The following is a 23,452-nucleotide window of genomic DNA, read 5'->3' as shown; positions in this document are numbered from 1 at the left end:
ACTTAAAAATTCCTTAGAAATCTCCACTTACCTTTCCTGCCGCAGGGATTTCTGTGATAAAATCAACAGACCCAATCTTCACCTCTCATGGTGGGCTCCGTTTAAAAACCTTCAGGAACCGGGGCCCCTTTTTATCAGGAGGATCCACACTCCTGGATCCATAAAATACTCCGCCAGGAAACTTTATTGCTGAAAAAAAACCAAAAGCACTGGATCCTGGGGTCCAGCTCCCTAAAAAGAGAAGTGTTACGGGCTAAACCTCGTTTCTTCCGCCACGAGGCCCAGGTACCATTCAATTCAACCTGAAAAGAAACTTTGAATGGATCCGGTTGCATAGCCTGCCCCAGCAAGGAATATTCCAGTGGAGCTCAGCACAGCACATCTTTACTCGCGACCAACACCTAAGACACTGGCGAAAAAACTGAGGTACTCGCAGTAGTGGGAGGGATATAGGGAGTTGACTTCCTGTCTTAGGAAGTGTGCCAGTGTCCATCACCTGAAGGTGGCCTATAACCCACACAGTAATTACTATGGCTCTTTGTCCTGTGATGTACGATTAAGAAAAATGGGTGATGGGACCTTAACCACTTCAATACCAGGCACTTATACACCTTCCTGCCCAGACCAATTTTGAGCTTTCAGCGCTGTCGCACTTTGAATGAAAATTGCGTGGTCATGCTACACTGTACCCAAACTAAATTTTTATCATTTTGTTCCCACAAATAGAGATTTCTTTTATTTTCTGCTAAATTAAAAAAAAGACCGAAAATCTTGAAAAAAATAAAAGTTTTTGGTTTCAGTTACAAAACTTTTTAAAGTTTTCTCCTGCAGTGATGGGCACCGAAGAGGTGGCACCAATAGGCCGCACTGATAGTGCCGCCCATCCGTGCCGCCCGATAGGCATGGATAGGCGGCACGGATGGGCGGCATGGATGGGCATGGATAGGCGGCACGGAGGGGCAGCATTGTAATTTAAAGTATTGTAGGGATGGATGCCAATCAGTGCCAAATGCATGCCAGTCAGTGATGCCCATTGTGGGCACTGATTGGCATCCATTATGGGCACTGATTGGCATCCCTGCTGGTCTAGGGGGGCATACCTGGTGCTGGGCATCCCCTGGTAGTCCAGTGTGGGCATCCTCAGGGGGGCTGCGCTGATAATCGATCAGCACAGACCCCCTCTGTCAGAGGAGCAGCCGATCGGCTCTCCTCTACTCACGTCTGACAGACGCGAGTGAGGAAAAGTCGATCACCGGCTCTTCCTATTTACACTGTGATCAGCCGTGATTGGACACGGCTGATCATGTGGTAAAGAGTCTCCATCGGAGACTCTTTACCGAGATTGTAGTTGCAGGGTGTCAGACTGACACCCCGCAACAACGATCGCCGCGATGCGCACCCCCGGGGGCGCGCAGCGGCTTAATATCCTGATCACGTCATATGACATCCGGTCAGGATATTAAAACCACTTTGCCACTGTCATTTTGCTATATGGCGGGCGGCAAGTGGTTATTCTACATGAGATGAGTTCTCTGGTGATAACATACATGCTTGAGGACTGAATACTGAGGCAAAAGTACATGGAGAGGAGGAAAGAGTATTGAGGGATTATCACAAATGCTGGGGGCAGGACATTGAGCGGTTAATGCACACACATTGACTGTTAGTCACTTATACCTAATACACTGTAGACTGGTCACTGATGGGTAAAACATTTTTTACACTGGGGATAGGTGACTGAGGGGTTAAAACTCATATCCCAGGCTGAACATCGAAAGCCCATTGCACATATACTGCAGACTTAAAGGGGGGTTATTTTCATCTGTATACTTGTTTTGGTGTCGAGTTCGACTTTCCTTGCCTAGGGTGAGGGTGACGCAAGCCCTGGGCCAGCCATCACACAGCCCAGGAAACTCCAGGGCAGCTACCCTGCATTACATTGACCTCTCAGATGCAGAGTCCAGGCTGAGTGATCAGGAAATGACAGCCAACTACCAAAATCAATATGGCAGAAAAAAAAAAAAGCTAGAAAGACCACACTGGAGCTTTTGAGTGGGCAAATGTGTGTTTTTAAAAGTAAAAAAGGTGCAGTACTTATAGTTACCTGGTTATTTTTTTAATAACCAGGTGAAGGTTCCTTTTTTAAAAGCTAAAGTTCACTTTTTCCAGAAAAAACTGCACCTTTGTAAAAAGTTCATAAGTTTTATCATCATATCTGTAGGCCATTTGTGCTCCCCTGGAAGCCTTTCCAAAGATTCCCAGTTAGCACGTCCAGCCTTGTTGCAAGGATCCAAAAACCATGCTGCCTTTCTGGCTGATGGGAGTGAGCAACCAACTAAGATGGAGACCGGTAATTAAGGCAAGTATGCTTCCTTGTTAGATCCCTCTAGACTAAATAAGCCTATTTTATTGCCCAGTCTGGAGCTGATCAGTAAATTCCAACAAAACCCCTTTGACAAAAGGTTCCCAGCAGACAAGTGTGACTAACTACTACTGCTGAACAGAATTCTTTATATTTGCAGCTATAAATATCTTCTTTAACAATGGCAACATATTTAATCAGGTCTTTGCAAGTGAAAAATAACTCACCCAGCCACCCTGATCACGTATCCACTGGACAACATAGTCCCTGAGGTAGTCCATGGTCCAATCAATGATTGTACGGATGGTCTGTGGCACATGTGTACACAAAGCCTGCAGAAGATAAACAAAGTTAAAAAAAAATAAAAAAAAATTTTATTAGCAAATTAGCAATTACTACTAATTACTACCTAGCTGGGTTTGGTTTCCAGTCTTTCCCCCCTTATTGTTCAATTATAGTGCGCTGCTGAGGTCAGAGCAGTGCGTGGTGACTGACAGTCACCACTCTGTGCTCAGAGCAGACTCGACAACTGAGCAGTCAGTGATCTTTGATCGCTCAGTTCTAGGTCTGAATAGAAGTGGGGGACAGATGCAGCATTGGACTAATGCATCCAGTGAGTACATATGTTTATTTTTAAAATCACACATCTCTTAAAAATAGACTAATAGCACATTTATCAAAATTCATGAGTGAAGGCCTCAAACCTATTTCTAACCACACCCCCTGGTCGATGACATTTGCAGAGACCAGTGACATATGGCTGTTCTAGTAAGGGCAGATGTATCTTTGACACGCCAGACTTGGTAGATAGCCTAGTTTTACCTGCTTTATGCTGTACAGAAGGGTGCTGCCCAGTGAGAACGAATTTTTGCTGGAGACAAAAACAGGTTTTTGTCTTCATCAATTACAGCCACCAAATCATTCTCTGCAGCTATTACCTTTTGTACCACCACCACCCCCTCCATTTAGAATGTAAGCTCTATGAGCAGGACCCTCCTGTACCTTTTGTATTGTACTGTAATTGTGTTGTCCCCCTATACATTGTAAAGCGCTGCGTAAACTGTTGACGCTATATAAAGCGTGAATAATAATAATTACAGACCACTGAGTTGTTCATAAGAGAAATGTGGATTTCCAGACTATACATAACTAATCTTAAAAATGCTCCATTCCCCCTCCCAACACTAGGCTGACTAATCTGCGACTGTGTAAGATGTATATGCTTACCCGTGTTCAGGCTGCTCCAGTCTGGTCATGATATCCGGCTCCCTTGTGTCAGTAGGGGAGAGGAAGGAGAGCCAACAACAAAGAGGGAGAGCCTGGAATTTCACTTTAAAGTGGTTGTAAACCTCATATGTGTCAGTTCTCAAATACATGCACCATGTAAATTGGAAAACTGTTCTGTGGTCAGACGAATCTAAATATGACATTTTTGGCAACCATGGGTACCGCATCATTGGACTAAAGATGAGTGGGACCTTGCTGGCTTGATATCAGCACGTAGCTCAAAAGCCTGCATCTCTGATGGTATGAAGGTGCATTAGTGCGTATGAAATGGCTAGTTTGCACATCTGGAAAAGCACCATCAGTGTTGAAAGACATCCAGGTTTTGAAGCACAGGCTCCCATCTAGACAACCTCTTTCAGGGAAGGCCCTGCATATTTAAGCAGTTAAATGCTAAACTGCATACTGCATCTGACAACAGCATGGCTTTGTAGTAGAAGAATCCGGGCACTTAACTGGCCAGCCTGCCTGCAGTCCAAGCCTTTCACTAACTGAAAATATTTGGAGCATTTTGAAATGGAAAATACAACAAAGATGACCCAGAACCATTAAGCAGTTAGAATCCAATACCAGGAAAGAATGGGACAACATTCCTCTCCCAAAACATGAGCAACCGGTCTCTACAGTTTATAGAGTATTGTTAAAAGAGCGGATACTACACTGTGGTAAACATGGCCCTGTCCCAACATTTTTGTAGTTTAAACATTTGATTTATTTTCTATCATGAATAAAATATGGGTTTATGAGATTTGCAAATCACTGCATTCTGTTTTTATGTAGATTTTACACAGCGACGCGTCCCAACTATTTTGGATTGGTTGTATGTTAGGAGTAAGGATGAGCTCCGGTGTGTTCGCACACTCCACGTGCAGAGCCCGCCAGGAAGTCGGCGCAGTGCTACGTTAATCACAGGCAGCGAAACATTTCCTGATGTGCGGCTGCAGAGATGTCTCACTGCCTGTAATCACTTCCTGGCAGGCTCTGCACATGGAGTGTGCGATTGCGTCGGAGCTCATCCCTAGTTGGGAGTAAATTGTGTCGCAGACTAAATTCTTCTGAGTTTTTTCTATGATTCATGTACACTTTTCCATGTACACATTACTGCACGACAGATTTCTAATGAATATCTACGATACTTAAAATGGAAATTCCGGCTACTCCTATCTAATCTTAAACCTGCCCCCCATCCCCATCTAAGTACTATACCAACTAGCCTATAGAGGAAAGATGTCTATGCTTACCTATTCTAAGTGCGCTCTGATATGGTCACGATAGGTTCATAGAACTGGCTTCAGGGGAGAGGAGGGACAGCCGATAACGGATGACCCATAGTAAGTCTATGGGTGAAGTCACCACCCAGGCAGTCAATCCATTATTGCTGCTCTCTCCTCTCCCCTATAACCGATGCTGGGAGCCAATCATGCGACCTGACCGGAGCACCCTTAGAATAGATAAGTATAGACCTCTTTCCCCTACAGGCTAGTTAGTATAGGACTTAGAATGGGGGTGCGAACAGGTTTAGGATTAGATGGGTTTAGCCCAAATGTCCACTACAACCCTTTCACTGCAGGTCCGTGTGGCATACGGCCCTCGGGTGGCCAAGTTTGTACACTGTACGGACCTCTTTTCTCCCGCTCCTATAAGCTCATGGTAAATTCAAGGACCTTAAACAGACTCTGCTGAACAATTCTATAACTCTGATCATCGAACAACCCGCTGATCACAGTTAATAACCCTAAATGCGACTGCCCTGCCCCCCCATGCCACTGCTTCCCTGTCCCAAGCCTCTCTACCCCTGCCATTCCATTCCACCTAAAACTTCTCCCCCAGCACCAGATGTGTCCCCCCCTAATCACTCTGATCCATCTATTCTGGGAGCAGCATCTCCCCTTCCCTCCCACAGCCTGCAGCATCTGCTCCAGTAATCTGACAGGCCAGGGATTGGTGTGGGTGATGTTTGGGCTTGGTAAACATGCGTTTACCACCCCCCTCAGTGTAGCACCCAGGGCTCATGCAGCAATAATTATGATCGCTCCTATACAGCTACTGACATCTATAATAGTAACCGCGAGTGTTACAATGTATCAGACTGTCAGTTTATGAACTAATGTAATCTCTATGCAGATTCCTTAATCATTCAAGTAAAGTGATGCAGAGAAAAAAAGGACCATCTTCAACCCCCCCGCACTCACCACTCCAGAGCGATGGTCTCCCCCCCCACACACTCACCCCTCCGAAGCGAAATTCCACAACGCCCCCCCCCCCCCCCCCTGCACTCACCCCTCCTTGGCTTCCTCGGGAGGAGATGAAGACCACAGTGAATATTAATTTGCTATTGCCACAAGTGGGTGGGTTTGGGGTGCAATGCTCTGCGCCCAACCTTTTTCAAGCCAATTAGAGCCTAATCATGTGGCTTGAAAAGAAAAACCCTGCAGGGGAGCGGCACCCCCGATAAGACCCCTTTCACATGGAGTGGACTATGCCAAGCAGATCCACCTGCTCAATGGGGGATCTGTTTGCTGACCCCGATGAGTAGGCAGGGTGACATGTCCGTGTCCGCTCTGCTGATGCAAAGCGGACACAGCTCGCTATTCTCTATGGAGCGGTCAAGTTGGAAACTAACCTCCTGTCCATTTCCATTGGATACCATCCGATTTGCTAGATGGATGGGGAATGGAATCGCCAGCCATCAGTTTTTGGCAGATTACACTGGATCGAATGCAGGCGGGTGTAGACGGACACATGCCCATTTACATCAGACTCTCCATAGAAAAAACGGACAGACAGACCCAATTGGTGAGCTTGTGTGAAAGAGTTGTGATAGTATGAACAGTTGCGCAATTATTGTGGGGCCCAAAAAAATCAGTAGCACTTTTATTCTCCAGGTCATATGCTTTTAGAAAATGTCTAATTTGCGGGGTAGTTTCAAATTCTGAAAACTGGTAACCTCTGGATTTTTTGGGTAAATTTACAGTTGTGTACCTTCAGTTTTCAGCATTTCACAAACATTGTAAATGTACAAATATTTATTAACTCAATACAGTTTTAACTTTTATATTTACTAGGAATTTAGCAGGAATTTTGTACATTTTGTCATGTATGAATCCACTATTAATGATTTTAGTATATTTTTTGCGAAAATAGTGGGGCCTTAAAAATCAATTGCACCTTTTTATTCTACTGGTCATACGCTTTCAGAAAATAGGATTTTTGTACTCGCCATAAAATCCTTTTCTCTGAAGTTCATTGACGGACACAAGGACTAGTCAGAACATGTAATACATGTGAAAACAGAACTTTACAGTTCCGCCCATGGAGCAGTCCCTCTGGTAATAACCCCTCAGCCTGCTTCCTGCAGCTCAGTACGTCAACAAGCAGTATAACGTAAATCAATAGGAGGGGAGGGTTCTGTGTCTGTCAAATGAACTTCAGAGAAAAGGATTTCACGGTGAGTACAAAAATCCTATTTTCTCTTTTGTTCATTGACAGACACAGCTCCAGTAATCTTGACCATAGGGACGTCCCCAAGCAGTGTCATAACGAGGGTTGGGAACAGCAACATAACTTCTCCCACAACCAGCAGTACTCCTTAACAGGGGAGTCACCATCTCACTAACCACATCAGAACTTGCGGTCAACAAATGCAACAGTGCATTGATACACAAAAATAACTTTTTTTAAAACAGAAGAAAGAGTGCAGAAATGCAACATTACACAGCCGCCTGCAAAACTTTGCGGCCAAAGCAGGCATCAGACGATGCGCTTACATTGTAGATTACTTTGTAGAATTTTGTAAAAGTATGAACCTGACGACCATGTTGCCGTCTTACACACTTGAGTGACTGACGCTTGATGTCGGAAAGCCCAAGAGGTTCCAACTGCCCTGGTGGAATGGGCTGTGACAGGAAAAAGGAGCACCTGCCCCTTCAGGGCGTAACCCGGGACCACAACCTGTCTGATCCACCTGAAAATGGTGGCCAAAGAGACCGCCATCCCTTTTTTCGGGCCAAGTCCGACAGGCGCCGGTTCCTTAGCACCTGGCTCTCAATAGCCATGCCGTTAAAACAGGATGGAGAATTGGACCTTGAGACAGAAGGTCTTCTCTGGCCACTGAAGGATGTGAGCGACCTCCCATGCTGCAGCCGAGCTTCTAGTTCCTCCTTGATGGTTGACATTTTCCACCGCCGTGGCATTGTCTGACTGGATCCTGATTGGACGCCCTCTTAGCCCCTGTACACACGGTCGGAGATTTCCACGACCAAATCCGTCGGATTTTGCCCGTCGGATCTTGTCCGAAGCTGTTGCATACACACGGTCGGACAAAGTTGGTGAAAAATCTGACCTTTCAGAATGTGATGACGTAATTTCGTTATGATGGGACTACATTCAGGCTAGTAGCCAATAGCTTTGATGTAGGAATTTGATCTGAGCATGCGTGGCACTTGGTCCGATCAAAATTCTCTACACATGATCGGAGTATGTCCGACCGGCCCAGTTGGTCGGGAAAGATTTCCAACATGTTGGAAAATTGGGTCCGACGGATATTCCGACGGAATCAGTCCGATGCATACCACACACAGTCGGATTATCCGACGACACGGTCCGATAGGACACATTCCGACGGATTCTCCGACCGTGTGTACAAGGGCTTAGTCTCATCGACCATGTGGAGAGGCATAGCCTGATCGCTCGGAGCTAAAGCACATTGATCGGCAACTTGGATTCCTCCCCCGACCAAAGGCCCTGGGTCGACTGTACTCCAATTATTCCACCCCAGCCAGTCAGACTGGCATCCGTTGTGATCTCTGTCCAATGTAGAGGTAGGAATGACTTCCTGGGCCGAAGTGCCGGGGATCTCGGCCACCAGAGTAGGGAGTCCCTGACTGACTGGCTCACCTGAATCTGCCTATCCAGGGATAATGAATATTTGTCCCATTTTGTCAATATCTCCTCCTGCAAGACTCTGGTGTGAAACTGGGTGTACGGTACCACCTCGAAGGAGGCTATGAGGCTCAGGACTCACATGCAGAAGCGTAGCGAGGACCACCTGCGGTTCATCGACAGCTTCACCACAGCTCTGAGTCTGCCTGAAGGGAGAAACACTCTCGCTTCCACGGAGTCCAGCAGTAAGCCTAGGTAATCCAAGTGCTGAGTCGGTATAAGTACCAACTTTTTGAGGTTCAACAGCCACTCAAATTCCTGCAGGGTTTGCATGGTGAACACCACATCCTACATCCTCCTGGAGTGGAAGAATGTGTTTGGTGGCCAAGAGAGGAACTATCTTGTAGCCAGATGAAAAAAGTTCTCAGACCCATTGGTCAGACAGCCGAGAGGCTCACCGGGTTGCAAACTCCTGAAGGTGACCCCCCACCCGAGTGACGGGCGGGGGCAAACCTTCATGCGGTAGCCCTTTTGTTTGCAGGTTTGCGGGTCCAGCGACGCTATTGTTCCTCAGAGGTCATCCTGTTGGACTGGGAGCATTTAGCCGTAGTCCCAGAGGGGCGAAAAAGCCTCGAGTGTAAAATGAGGGCCCTTACCCGTGGCGTGGCTCCTTAGTCTTCCTGGCCTGTGAGAGCAAGGTACTCTTCCCACCTGTGACATTCTTAATAACTCCATCCCAACGAGGCTCCAAAAAGCCGCTCACCAAGGAAGGGTAAAATTTACTTAAGGCAGTGCACTAACTTGTCTGCCAGTTCCATGCAGATAGGAGTAGACTGCTGCTTCTTCAATTCACGGTGCAAAAGTTTTGCCTATTCAGTAAGTGTCTGTGACACTAGTGCTGTGGCCAGTACTGGTCGTATTGCTGACCCCCACAACCATAAACAAGGAATGGGCCACTGCCTCTACCTTCCTGTCAGTAGGGTCCTTAAATGCAAGAGTCCCCTCTACCGGGATCGTGGTTACTTTGTTTAACCTGGATACTGGGGGGTCTACGACCGAGGAAGCCGACCATTTCTTAAGACTCTCCTCACAGGGGTAGCGCAATGCCATTCTTTTAGGGACAGAGAAGGTCCATTGCAGGCTTCCCCATTCCTTGTATATGAACTTAAAATAAGTCAGATACGTAAACACCTTAGGTGTACAGGCTGGCTTACAGGACCCAAAAGGGACCACTACTTTTGTGGGGGAACCTGCTGTATCCTGAATTTTCAAGGTATCACGCACAGCTGTGATAAGTGCTCCAACTAGCGCTTTGTCCTGCGCGGACCCGGATGGGGAATTCTCCTCACTGTCTGATCGGTCCTGGTCAGCGTCATCTCAAACAGAGCAGGGGCCGCCCGTCCCAGCGGGGCAGGATTTTGCATCAGAGCTCTCCCCGGAGGATGGGGGCAGGGGACGCTTTACCACCTTTGCTCCCACAACGGCTCCACCCTGGCAACGAACGTTTCAATGACCGCTTATAAAGCGTCCAAAGGCACCGCGCTGTTTGCAGATGAGCCGGATGCAATTGCAGGGAGTTCTGGGGAAGAAACAGCATTTTCTGAAGCCATGCTGACCCACCCCATCTGCCACCCTTGGGGACTTAGGACAGGTGCACAAATCCACCCTCCTAGCTGCTGCAGACTGAGGGTCCCCTACCACAGGACTCACCACCCTGACCGAGTGTTGCGCCGTTCAGTTACAGATGTCTGCGTCCAGTATTAGCTCCTAGGTGTTCTGAGCAAAAAAATGTGCCGTTCTGAACAGGGACCAGCGCTGAGGGAAAACTAGGACGGGGAGAAGAGGGAATGCCCAGCTGCTCAATCCCGCTGAGGCAAGGAGAGCTGTACTTACCATCTGGACGAGCTGGGGACATCCCATCACAGACCCACTCCCGAGCAGTACAGGGTGGCTGCTGGCCACGGCACACTGCGACAAGGACATTGGTAGTCTGGTCATATGTGTGCCCCAGAGCTTTGCGCTCACCAGCAGTGCGTAGCTAGGGTCTGCACACGCTCAATGGCCAGACTTAAAGGATCTAGATTATCCAGCCTGTCACCCAGCTGGCTGTTGACAGCAGATCACAGGATCTTAAAATCTTGCGCAAAAGGCAAAAATTCAGTAAAAAATCCCAGGTGCCGCAGGGAGCCTAGGTCCTTTTTCACTAGGCAGAAAAAAACTGAGCTGCAGGAAGCAGGCTGAGGGGACATTACAGTTCCGCCCAGGGGGCGGTCCCTCTGGTAAAGTTCTGTTTTCATATGTATTGTGTTATGCCTAGTCCTCTCCTGAAGGTGGCGTAATAACCCTATGGTCAAGTTTACTGGAGCTGTGTCTGTCAATGAACAAAAGAGATATGTGGTTTTGGGGGTCAAATTCTGAAAGCTGTAAGGGAAAAATGAAAACCTTCAGATTGAGAAATTTGGATATTTTCATTTTTTTATGTTTTATTTTCACCTTTTTGCAAAAAGACACAATGCAACATTTATTAACTCCATACAGATTAATCTTTTATATTTGGTAGGGATTTAGCAGGAATTTGGGAAAATTAGCTGTGTTTTTATCCAATAATGATTTTAGTATTTTGCAAATATATTGGTTTGACCTTTTTATTGTAGAGGTCATATGCTTTCAGAAAATAGTTTTGGGGGTTATGCAAATATTCTGAAAGCTGTAAGTGAAAAATTAAAACCTTCAGATTTTTAGAGAAATTTGGATTTACACTTTTGCATCTGTTCAATTCTCACCATTTGGCAAAAAGGCGCAATTTAAAAAGCGTACAAATATTTGCCATTAACTCAATACAGGTTAAGCTTTTATATTTAGTAGGAATTTTGTAAAAGGTGCTGCGTTTTTATCTGCCAATAAATGGTTTTAGTGTAATTTTTTGCAAATATATTGGTTTGATAAACATTTGCGCAAATACCGCAGAGTCTAAAAAAATCAGTAGCGCCTTTTTATTCTACTGATCATGTGCTTTGAGAAAACATAGTTGGGGGGTCTTTTACAAACTCTGAAATCTATAACTGAAAAATACAAAAGCAAAAGGAAGAATTGCTAAAATGGTCTGACGACCTGAGTGTACAAAATGGAGCACCATTGACTATTCTTTTGCACTCCATTTGCCTTTTTTGAGCTCAGCTTCCACAGCTTAAGCTTATATGTGATTAAAAGGAGAACTAAATTGAAAAAAAGTCAACTGTTTATACATAGAAATACTATCATAGAAGAGACATCTGTATGTTTGGTAGAACGGTGCTTTGTGTGGCAGGATGACTGAACTCCTGCGCATGCATGGGAGTTATGTTACCTTGCACCAGCCAATCAAAATGACTGACGACCAGTACATATAAAAAGCGGAGGCAAAGGATCCTGGTGTCAATGAGGGACCTTGTGGATATTCGACCATTGCTGGGGATTTAGCATTTGCAGACTTTAGTTACACTATATGTGATTGGATTTACATATACCATCAATATCACCATCAATTGAGCTCTGTCTTATTAAAGTAGCTCAAATAAGTCCCAAGCACCTGTCACCAACACCACCAAATGGGGGAGGAGAAAAAGTCAAAGCAAGTGTGTAAAGTAATGTGGATTAAAGGCATATAATGCTCCAAATATTTTTACAGTGTGGGAATCTATGCGTAATTTTTACCTCATTATAGCAATCAATAGGTTTGCAAGAATATGGTAGATTAAGCATGAATATATAATATATATATATATATATATATACACATTATCAATATAGCTTTTTACAGCATAACGTTAATTTAATGAATACCTAAAAAAATAAAAACGGAGTTAAATTTACTGGTAAAGATTTCCATGAGTCCTTTTCCAGCAGGAATTGCATCAAATATACTTTAAAAAGAAGCCTTTCTGCTGTACGGTCAGTTTTAAACAAGAACCAAAAAGGAAAAAAAAAAAAAAAAAAAACTCAACATATATAAAAAAAAAAAAAAAAAAAAAAAAAAAAAAAGAATCCTGATGTCCTGGAAGACTGATATACAAGTGATACTCGTAAAATTAGAATATTGTGCAAAAGTTCATTTATTTCGCTAATGCAACTTAAAAGGTGGAACCAATATACGAGATGGACTCATTACATGCAAAGCAAGATAGTTCAAGTCGTGGTGTCATAATTGTGAGCATTATGGCTTACAGTTCATGAAAACCCCAAATCCACAATCTCAGAAAATTAGATTACATGTATTCAATAAAACAAGGATTGTACATAGAACAATATCGGACCTCTGAAAAGTATAAGCTTGCATATGTACTCAGTACTTGTTTGAGCCCCTTTTGCAGCAATTACTGCCTCAATGCGTCGTGGCATGGACGCCATCAGCCTGTGGCACTGCTGAGGTGTTATGGAAGACCAGGATGCTTCAATAGTGGCCTTCAGCTCTTCTGCATCGTTTGGTCTTGTGTCTCATCTTTTTGGCAATGCCCCATAGATTCTCTCTCTATGGGGGTCAGGCGAATTTGCTGGCCAATCAAGTACAGTAATCCCATGGTCATTGAACCTGATTTTGGTGCTTTTGGCAGTGTGGGCAGGTGCCTCAAGTCCTGCTTGTAAATTAAGTCAGCATCCCCATAGAGCTCGTCTGCAGAAGGAAGCATGAAGTGCTTCAAAATCTCCTGGTAGATGGCTGGGTTGACCCTGGACTTAATGAAACACAGTGGACCAACATCAGCAGATGACATGGCTCCCCAAATCAACACAGACTGTGGAAACTACACACTGGAGTGCCTCTCAATTCTTCCTCCATACTCTGGGTTCTTGGTTTCCAAATGAGATACAAAATTTGCTCTCATCAGAAAAGAGGACTTTGGACCACTGAGCAACAGACCAGGTCTGTTTTTATTTAGCCCAGGTAAGACACTTCTGACGTTTGTTGTTCAGGAGTGACAAGAGGAATACGACATTTGAAGACATTTGTCCAGTATCCGTCTTGTGTGTGGTGGCTCTTGATGCACTGACTCCAGCCTCAGTCCATTCCTTGTGAAAGTCCAACACTTTTGAATGGCCTTTTCCTGACAATCCTCTCCAGGCTGTGGTCATGCCTGCTGCTTGTGCACCTTTTTCTTCAACAATTTTCCCTTACACATAACTTTCTATTAATGTGCTTTAACCACTTGCTTACTGGGCACTTAAACACCCTTCCTGCCCAGACCAATTTTCAGCTTTCAGTGCTCTCACACTTTGAATGACAATTACTCAGTCATGCAACACTGTACCCAAATTAATTTTGTCCTTTTTTTCCCCACAAATAGAGCTTTCTTTTAGTGGTATTTGATCACCTCTGGGGTTTTTATTTTTTGCGCTATAAATGAAAAAAAACGAAAATTTTGAGAGAAAAAAAAACGCATATTTCTTTGTTTCTTTAAAATTTTCTTTAAAATATTTTTCATTAAAAATATTGAAATTAGGTAAATCACCAGGTCCAGATGGATTTACTTTGTCATATTATAGAATGTTCGCGGAGAAACTGGCTCCGAGATTCGTGGAAGCCTATAATTCAATACGGGAAGGGAAGCAAATTCCAACAGAAACGTTACTGGCGTATATAACAGTAATGCCGAAAGAAGGAAAGGATCCCTCTCAGTGTCCCAGCTACCGACCTATTTCGTTGTTGAATGTGGACCTTAAATTGTTCACAAAAATATTAGCCATGAGATTGATAAATTTGATACCGGAACTAATACACCCAGATCAAGTGGGATTCGTCCCAGGGAGAGAAGGAAGAGAAAATACGCAACGAGTGGTGAACACAATTTACCTGGTACAAAAATTGCATAAGTCAATGGTGATAGTATCTGCGGATGCAGAAAAAGCGTTTGATCGGGTGGATTGGATATTCTTAAAAGCAGTACTACAACATATAGGCCTGGGGGAGGGGATGCTGAGATGGATCCTAAACTTATATTCAAAACCAAGTGCTAGGGTGAAAGTGAATGACAGATTATCAGAGCCATTCTCCATTTTAAATGGAACACGCCAGGGATGTCCCCTCTCACCCCTGATATTCATTTTGACAATAGAACCTTTTTTAAGGAAAATACGTGCCAATGTGGATATCAGGGGGGTAAAAATAAAAAATGAAGATCAGAAGTTGGCAGCTTATGCAGATGATTTGATCTTTTTTGTAACGTCCCCAATTACATCTCTCCCATCTTTACTAATGGAGCTACGAGAATATGGGAAAATATCCAACTTTAGAATAAACTATGGAAAATCGGAGGCAATGGGAGTAGAGATGGACTCGCCTCAGTTGCAAGCAGTGTCCACGCAATTTGATTTTAGATGGACGAATTCATATATAAGTTACTTAGGAACAAAAATGTCAAAAAATCTAAATGAACTGTTCGAACTTAACTATATCCCACTGGTAAGACAGATCAAAAGTGATCTTCAAAAATGGGACAAAGAGATTTTTACATGGTTCGGGAGAACCAATATTATTAAGATGAATGTGATGCCCAGACTGTTATACATAATTCAAACTATACCAATTAAGATCCCTTCAAGTTTGTTTAAGGATCTTAGATCAAGATTTATGAAGTTCATCTGGGCTGGGAAACCAGCAAGAGTACGTCGAGATATTTTAGTACTCCCCAAAGGAAAAGGAGGGATAGGACTTCCAGATCCAATAAAATACCAGGAGGCTTCACACTTAACTAGAGTAGTGGAATGGTGTAGGCTTAAAAACGAAAAACCGTGGATACAGACAGAACAAGCAGCGACAGATATCCCATTGGAAGGATTAGTGTGGATTCCAGATACAGAAATACCAATGGGATTGAGAAAACATCCAATACTAGGGGAGACATTACGAATAACTAAAAGAGTATTCAGGAAAACATCTATTTCAAGAATTCCCAGTCCGCTCCTTCCTATCCTTGGTACCCCAGCATTTCTACCGGGAATGACAGATCCAAGGTTTAAAACAATACAAGATAGAGGTATGAGTAGAATTTGTCATTTCTCGGTAGGCAATCGGTTAATGACTAAAAAAAGATATTGAAAAAGGAATGACATTAGGACTAGACCCTTTCAGAATGAGGCAATTAGAAGCCTTTATTAGATCTAAATCAAAGGTATACGTAGAAATAAGGGCATTGACTGAGTTTGAAGAGATCTGTTTGAAAGGAGAGGAACTGAGACATCTGATGTCTTATTTTTATAGTATGTTAATAGAACAGGAGACTTCACAAGATTTGCCCTTTTTACAGGCTTGGGAAAGAGATTTAGGGACTACGTTTTCCCTAGAACAAAAGGATAAGATGCTGTTGTTTAATCAAAAGGCCTCGATGGCAAGCAGATATCAAGAAGGGGGATACAAGATCCTTACTAGGTGGTATAGAACACCAAAAGTGTTACATCAAATTTACCCCCAGATATCAGAGACATGTTGGAGATGTCATGGAGCAGAAGGAACATTATTACATATATTTTGGGAATGTCCAAAAATTAGAGTGTTCTGGGAGATGGTAGCCGATACTATTGTAAGGATTACAGGAATTGACCTGGGAGATAAACCGGCAACTTTTCTGCTGCTGGACATCCCAATGGCAATAGAAAGATTCAAAAATTCTTTGCTGAGACATTTATTGATAGCAGCAAGGGCATGTATCCCGGCTCTGTGGAAAAAAAGCAACCCTCCAGCTAGCGCACAGTGGTTTCAGAGAATTGCAGAAATCCAACAAATGGAAAATTTAACAATGACAATGAGAGATCAAGATGAGAAATATCAGAAGATCTGGGCTCCATATCTAAATTATAGAGAAAGTATGATGTGAAACATTTTGAAATATGATAGAGCAGGCGGGTGGTGGGGGGGGGGGGGGGGGGGGGGGGGAGTGAGGGGGGGGGATTATAGTGAAAATTCAAACATTTTTTTTCTTTTTTTTTTTTTATATTTATTTATTTATTTTTCTGGGAGGGAAGGGCGAGGGAGGGGGGAGGATGACGTGGAATTGAGGTATGGATTGAAATATTATAAGACTGTTATAGCTGTTAAAGAAGTTGTAGATGTATAACGAAATGTAATGTGAAATCTATGGAAAGAAAAGATGAAAAAAAAAAGAATTTATAAAAAAAAAAATAGAGCTTTCTTTTAGTGGTATTTGATCACCTCTGGGGTTTTTATTTTTTGCGCTATAAATGAAAAAAACCGAAAATTTTGAGAGAAAAAAAACGCATATTTCTTTGTTTCTGTGACAGAATTATGCAAATTATAAAATTTTCTTCATAAATTTTGGCCACAATTTATACTGCTACATATCTTTGGTAAAAATAACCCAAATTGGTGGATATTATTTGGTCTTTGTGAAAGTTAGAGGGTCTACAAGCTGTGGTGCGAATCACACAAAATTGATCACACCTGATGTACTGGTGGCCTATCTCGCTTCTTGTGACCCGAACAAGCCAGGAAAGTACAAATACCCCCCAAATGACCCCTTTTTGGAAAGTAGACATTCCAAGGTATTTAGTAAGAGGCATGGTGAGCCTTTTGATGTTGTAATTTTTTTCCCACAATTCTTTGCAAAATTTAGTTTCTCATTTTTTTAATTTTTTTCCTCAAAATTGCCACTGTAATAGGTTATTTCTCTCACATGGCATGTGTATACCACAAATGACACCCCCCAAAAAATTCTGCTACTCCTCCTGAGTATTACAATACCATGTGTGGGACTTTTTCACAGCCTGGCCACATAGAGAGGCCCAACATACAGGGAGTGCCATCACGTGTTCAAGGAGCATAAATGACATCTAACTTGTTGACTACCTATTACACTTTTGAAGGCCCTGGAGAACCAGGACAATGACACGTGACACTGATACGTGGCACTGATGACAGATGGCACTAAAATGTGGCACTGATGACAGATGGCACTAATACGTGCCACCGATGACGCGTGACACTGACAGATGGCACTGATGAAAAATGGCACTGATGACAGATGGCACTAATATGTGGCACTGACAACAGGTGGCACTGGGGCAGGATGGCACTTTTTTTAACTTTTTTTTTTTTTTTACACTTACGGCCACGGCAGCCGTTCATCTCTCCCCTCTCACACGCTGTCTGTGTGAGGAGGGAGAGCGGCGCTGAGAGATGATCTCATATGTTTACATATGAGATCATCTCCCATTGGACACGCTGATCACGCTGTAAACGGCCGCTGTGATTGGCCGTTTACAGCAATCTCTGTTTGCCCATCTCCGGGGACACGGCAAACACAGAACTTCCCTGATGCGTGCCCGCGGCGGCGCACATTGCAGAAGTAAACAGGACGTCCAGGGACGGCCTCCCGGACGAAAGCGCCCGCTCTACGGCCGTCATTCGGCTATAGGGCGGGCGGGAAGAGGTTAATACAGCACTTTGGGAACATCCAACTTCTTTTGCAATTACCTTTTCAGGCTTTCCCTCCTTATGGAGGGAGTCAATGATGGTTTTCTGTACAACGGTCAGGTCAGCAGTCCTTCCCATAATTGTGATTCCTACTGAACCAAACAGAGACCATTTAAAGGCTCAGGAACCCTTTGCAGGTGTTATGGCTTAATTAGCCGATTAGAGTGGGACACTTTGAGCCTATAATATTGCACCTTTTCACAATATTCTAATCTTCTGAGATTATGGATTTGGGGTTCTCATGAGCTTTCAGCCATAATTATCACAATTATGACAAATCACGGCTTGAACAATCGTGCTTTGCATGTAATGAGTCTAGCTCATATATTAGTTTCACCTTTTAAGTTGCATTAGTGAAATAAATGAACTTTTGCACGATATTCTAATTTTTCAAGTATCACCTGTAGTGTTTATAAGGTAACTCAAACTCCAGTTTTCAACAGACTAGGACAGAACATGAGAGGGTTAGGGAAAACTTACCAGACTAGGGATGGACAATAAAAAAAACTCGAAGACCTCTCCTCTCACAGGGCTGACCATACATATCACAGATATGGTGGACCCTGTAATATTAGATTCTCAGAGAGAAACCAAGGAAGGAGACCTCACTGCAAGGAAACATTTAGGCCAAATTTTTTTCAAAGAGGATTTGATGAAGTGAACATACATAAGGGCCGACCTGACATTCTTTGAACCATAAAAATAAAATGGAAATTAACTAATACATTGCCCAACAAGAATTATCTTGCCTTTGTGGCTGTGTGGTTTAGAGTCTAAGGATGAGCTCGGTTGTGTTATTTGGATAAACCATATTTAATTCACTTTAAGGGGGAAAATTAAAAAAAACAAAAAAAAAAAACGTACATTTTAAATGAATAAATGTAAAGCAAACTAAGGGTCAGTGCCCATCAATGCAGCCTCACCAGTGCCATGAATGCAGCCTGATCGATGCCCATCTGCAGCCTTGGAGGCAACAGGGAGGGGGGGGGGGACAAGCACCAACAGATTACATTTGCCTCGCTGCCTCTTCTAACTGTACCAAAGTTATAGATTGATCCAAAAATTCACTTTCTGTTGATATCAGTTTAGGTAGGGCCAAGCTATCCACTGAGGGTTTACTTTCCACATTGGAGTGGAGAGAATTGGTTCGCCCAGAGTCAGGGGTGAGTGATCAGAGAGTCCCCTCGATACATACGGATTTGATTTCAGCCATGGGAGAAAACTCCCCATTTCCCAGGGCCAGATCAATACTCGATAATGACCCATATGTACTAGAACACCAGTATTCGACAAGTAGGGTATTCTCAATCTCCATACATCTGTTAAGCACATCTCCTGTATCTGACCGGCCAGTCCTTCTGCATTCCCTTGCCTTTTTTTTTTACTCTACCTCTTCATGCAGTATGTTATTGATGTCCCCAGTTATTAATGTTGGTATCTCTGACCATTGTGCAATTTTTCCAAAAACCTTTTTTAATACTTCACCCTTATATGGAGGGGGAATATAATTGTTAACCAAAAAAAAAAAAGTTACATAAAAGCGTGAGATATCGACCCAAAGGGTCTCCAATACACTGTTTACATATAAACCTAATGGAGCTCGAAATCAAAATACTCACTCCTCGAGAGTATGTACAATAGGTGGTATGGAGTTGATGATGTCTATGTCGATATGTACTGAATGTTTTATCCTCCTTCCGTCCCATATGTGTCTCCTGCAGACAGACTTATTGGGTTATGAAATTCTATTAGATCTTTAACTGCTGGTCTCTTTCTTCTATCCCCCAAACCTCTAACATTCCAGGACAATATCTTAATTTATTTAAATTATAATACATTTTCTTGTCATCACAATCTATTATCTTATGATGAAGAATAGTTGAAAGATGAAGGAGAGAGGGAAGGGAAGGAAGAGAAAAACCAACAGAAGGGAGAAAAAAAAAAAAATACTTCCCCCACCCGAAGGTCCACGCACACCCCCCGCAAACTAATCTGTATCTGAACACTACCACCTCCAGCTGGATATCTCTGCTTGATAGGAAGCTACCAACTGCATACCACTTTTCCCCTCGGGACGCATACTGAGGAACCACCATGACCCAACTCCAGTTCTACATCTGTGCTGAGTTTTAAACCAAGAAACCAAGGGGACTCGGGGGACTAAGGGGGCTAGCAAAATGCCTCCCCCAGCACCCCCTCTCAAAAGGGTAGAAGAAAAACAAAACAAAAAAGAAAGCAAGATACCCCTCCATCCCAAGTAGACCTTTAACACCCCCCCCCCCCCGCATCAATACAGCCCCCCCCCCCCGCCCTCGACACGCTACCACCTCTATGCAGCTACTGCACCAGTGGTGTCGATAAACTGTACTCCATCTACAATATGTAATTTTGCGAGAAACATTGAATAAGTTATTTTCAGTGCCTGTAATCTGCGTTTGACCTCAACAAATTTTGCTCTGTTTCTGTACTGCCACTGAAAATTCTGGGGGAAAAAAAAAAGAAAAAAGAAAAAAAAAGAAAAAACGACATGTTGTTTCCCTTATATTCAATACTACCTCGCTGTCGTGCTTTGGACAATAAAGGATCCCTATCTTGGGAGTTTAAAATCCTAATAATTGGCCTAGGTCTGCCTCCGGGAGGCAGAGAATGGCTAGGTATCCAACGAGCTCGCTACAGGTTGTCTGTTAAAGACCTGCATTGTTTTCAATACAGTCAGAAATATGTCTCCAATGTATTCAGAAAACCTTGGAAGCACACCTAAAAAGCTTTCTGAAGAAGACTACTAAAAACCTAAAAAAAAAAAAAAAAAGAAGGGCGTAGCCTCCAGACTTCCTTCACCTTTCGTCAGTACTTGGTAGGGAGATCTGAAAGTAAAACTAAAAACAGTTCTTCCCTATTTGGATAGAGTAAGGGATGGTTATATTGTCAATTTTGTTTTTTTTTTGCCAATTGTTTTATTCAGATTTTCCTTTGCTTTCTGTCCAATATCCACAGCAAAAAATGAGAAGCAATCCTTCCAAAGCAAGGGAATCCCTGGTTGTCAACATGGTCACCAGCACTATTGTCCTGCTGGAAGCTTTGCATCAATTTCTGTTCTGGTGAACACCCAAAATTTGTGATTCTTTTATTTTCACTCTCGGCCACCAAGACAAATACAGAGGGTAAATATCTCTAACAGAGGGGAAGAAAGTAATAAACACCTGACAAACTTTGCATATCGGGTGTCAGAACATGCACACATTTGTTCTAGGTCAGTGACTCAAGTAAAGCTTGTTTTTTTTTTTTCCGGCACCTTATCCTTGGGCTTGTCTGTATCTGTTGCTAGCCTTCCAAGTTTCTCTGATAGACAGCTATAGGTGAGAACAGGCGGCGTCTTTTTGAGTCACTGTCGTGTTTTTTGGTCAGGCATCTCACAGACACCTGTGTTGCCATTGTGCTGGGTGTTCAGTGTGCTCCTGTACCTTTAAGAAGGGGTGGCTCCCCTTCAGTCCTCCTACTCTCACCTATCCATCAGAATGCATGTGCCTCCACACTTACAAGTTAGTGTTAGGTACCACAGATATTGGGGTGCCTTGACGGGGCTCTGTGGCTTACGCATGCATTTGCAAATGTGTGCAGACTAAACCCCTGTTTTTAACGCATACTGTTAGACAGGTTACTTGGTTGTCTGTGGGCTGGTGGTAAGTAAAGCTTGTTTTTCCCTCGGTCTATCCTTGGGGTTTGTTTGTATCAGTGACTCTAGGTACAGAGCATACACATTCAATAGCAAATTAGCAATAGCAGCTCCCATATATTCATAACGACAAGTTGAAATTTAGAGTCTGAGAAAGTGAACTATTCATTACAATTCAGCCAACATAAAAATATTTTTTTATGTTTGTAGAGCAACTACCACTCACCTTCAGTACCAACTTGCAAGCAAAATAGAACAAAGCTACAACACGACCCCAGTTAAAGTTGCCATCAGCAAACATTTCAGTTGCCACGCGGAAGAAGACCTCTTTGGGAGGGTTGCTTTGCACTTGCTCTATCATCCTGTGAAGCATAAAAACAAACCAGATAGTATTAATACAAATTAAAAAGCTCAAGTAATCTGAAGTATAAAAGTACACAATTTCCTTTGATTTAAATGTAAAGCTGTCTTTTTATTTTCCATCATACTTACCTGTAAAATGCTTTTCTTTGAATATATCACAGGAAACAGAGTTAGGCTATTATTCATTACTTACTGGGTTATACATCTCTAGTTGAATGGGCAATGGTAGACAAAGTCTTAGACAGGAAGTCCGCCCCTATAGAACTCCTTCCATACAGGAAGTACTTCAGTTTTGTAGCAACCACTGAATCTTCAAAAGAGGTGAAGAACCACTTTGTTCTGTGATGTATCCAAAGAAAAGGATTTTACAGGTATGATAAAACAATAATATATTCTTTATCATACATCACGGGACAGAGTTAGGCTACTATTCATTACTTACTGGGATGTCCCAGAACAATAGCCTTAAGGGGAGCCAGACAGCCTGCCAAAAATCAAATCAAAAATAGCCAGACTTTATACAGCAGCCTGTAGTACAATATGGTAAAAAGCCAAATCCTTGGCTGCTCTAACATCTACCTGATAAAATCTTGTGAACGTATGCACTGAAGACCAGGTAGCAGCCTTGCATATCCGAGACACAGATAACGAATGGCAAAAAGCCCATGAGGAACAAAGGGAGGACACTAAATCAGAGAAAAGGGGCAACGCTGCACACCCCAAAGAATTGTCAGAGGGAATCTCCCCCATATGGGGTTTTCTAGGCAGCAAGTTGCTAGTTCCACGCAGACAGGAGAAGCCTGTTGCTCTCCCAATACATGGTGCAACAGTTTTGCCCACTCAGTGTCTGCGACAAGTGCGGACGCCAGTACTGGTCGCATGGCGGTCCCCACAACCGTAAATAAGCAATGAGCCATTGCCTCTGCCTTCCTGTCCGTGGGAGCCTTAAATGCAGGAGTCCCCTCTACCGGGATCGTGGTTACTTTAACCTGGATACTGGGGGTCCACGACCGGAGGAGCGACCACTTCTTGAGAAGGCTTTCCTCAAAAGGGTAACGCACCGCCATGGATTTGGGGACTGAAAAAGGTACATTGTGGGTGACCCCATTCCTTGTAAATCAACTTGTCAAAATAAGTCAGATACAGGAACACCTTAGGTGAACGGGCTGGCTTGCGGGACCCAAAGGGGACCGCTACATCAGCAGAGGGATCTGATGGCTCCTGAATCTTCAGGGTATCACGCACAGCTGTGATAAGTGCTCCAACAAGCGATTTGTCGCGCACGGGCGTGGACGGGGACTCATCCTCACTGTCCGAACGGTCCTGGTCAGCATCATCTGACAAGAGAGCAGGGCGCACCAGCCTCAGCAGGACGCAAGTCACCACCACAAAACCAGGGTACCCTCAACAGGAGTGACTACCCACAACC

General features: G+C 43.5%; 1 protein-coding gene across 2 annotated transcripts in view; it reads right to left on the bottom strand.

Moving 5' to 3' along the window:
* BAX (BCL2 associated X, apoptosis regulator) overlaps positions 1-23,452 on the bottom strand; it is a 118,923-nt gene that overhangs the window by 21,588 nt on the left and 73,883 nt on the right. Inside the window, exons 4-6 of one of the 2 annotated variants that reach the window (XM_077457126.1) lie at positions 21,887-22,022; positions 19,607-19,702; positions 2,590-2,694 (exon numbers count right to left, since the gene is read on the bottom strand). In XM_077457126.1, the coding sequence (XP_077313252.1) occupies positions 2,590-2,694; positions 19,607-19,702; positions 21,887-22,022 (337 nt within the window). The remainder of the gene's footprint in view (positions 1-2,589; positions 2,695-19,606; positions 19,703-21,886; positions 22,023-23,452) is intronic. The other variant, XM_077457127.1, reaches the window with a different exon arrangement.

The sequence above is a fragment of the Lithobates pipiens genome, unplaced genomic scaffold, assembly GCF_037356315.1.
Source record: "Lithobates pipiens isolate NorthernLeopardFrog02 unplaced genomic scaffold, aLitPip1_a1.2 Scaffold_27, whole genome shotgun sequence".
NCBI classification, from domain to species: Eukaryota; Metazoa; Chordata; class Amphibia; order Anura; family Ranidae; genus Lithobates; species Lithobates pipiens.
This window is presented reverse-complemented; position numbering and strand designations above follow the sequence as displayed.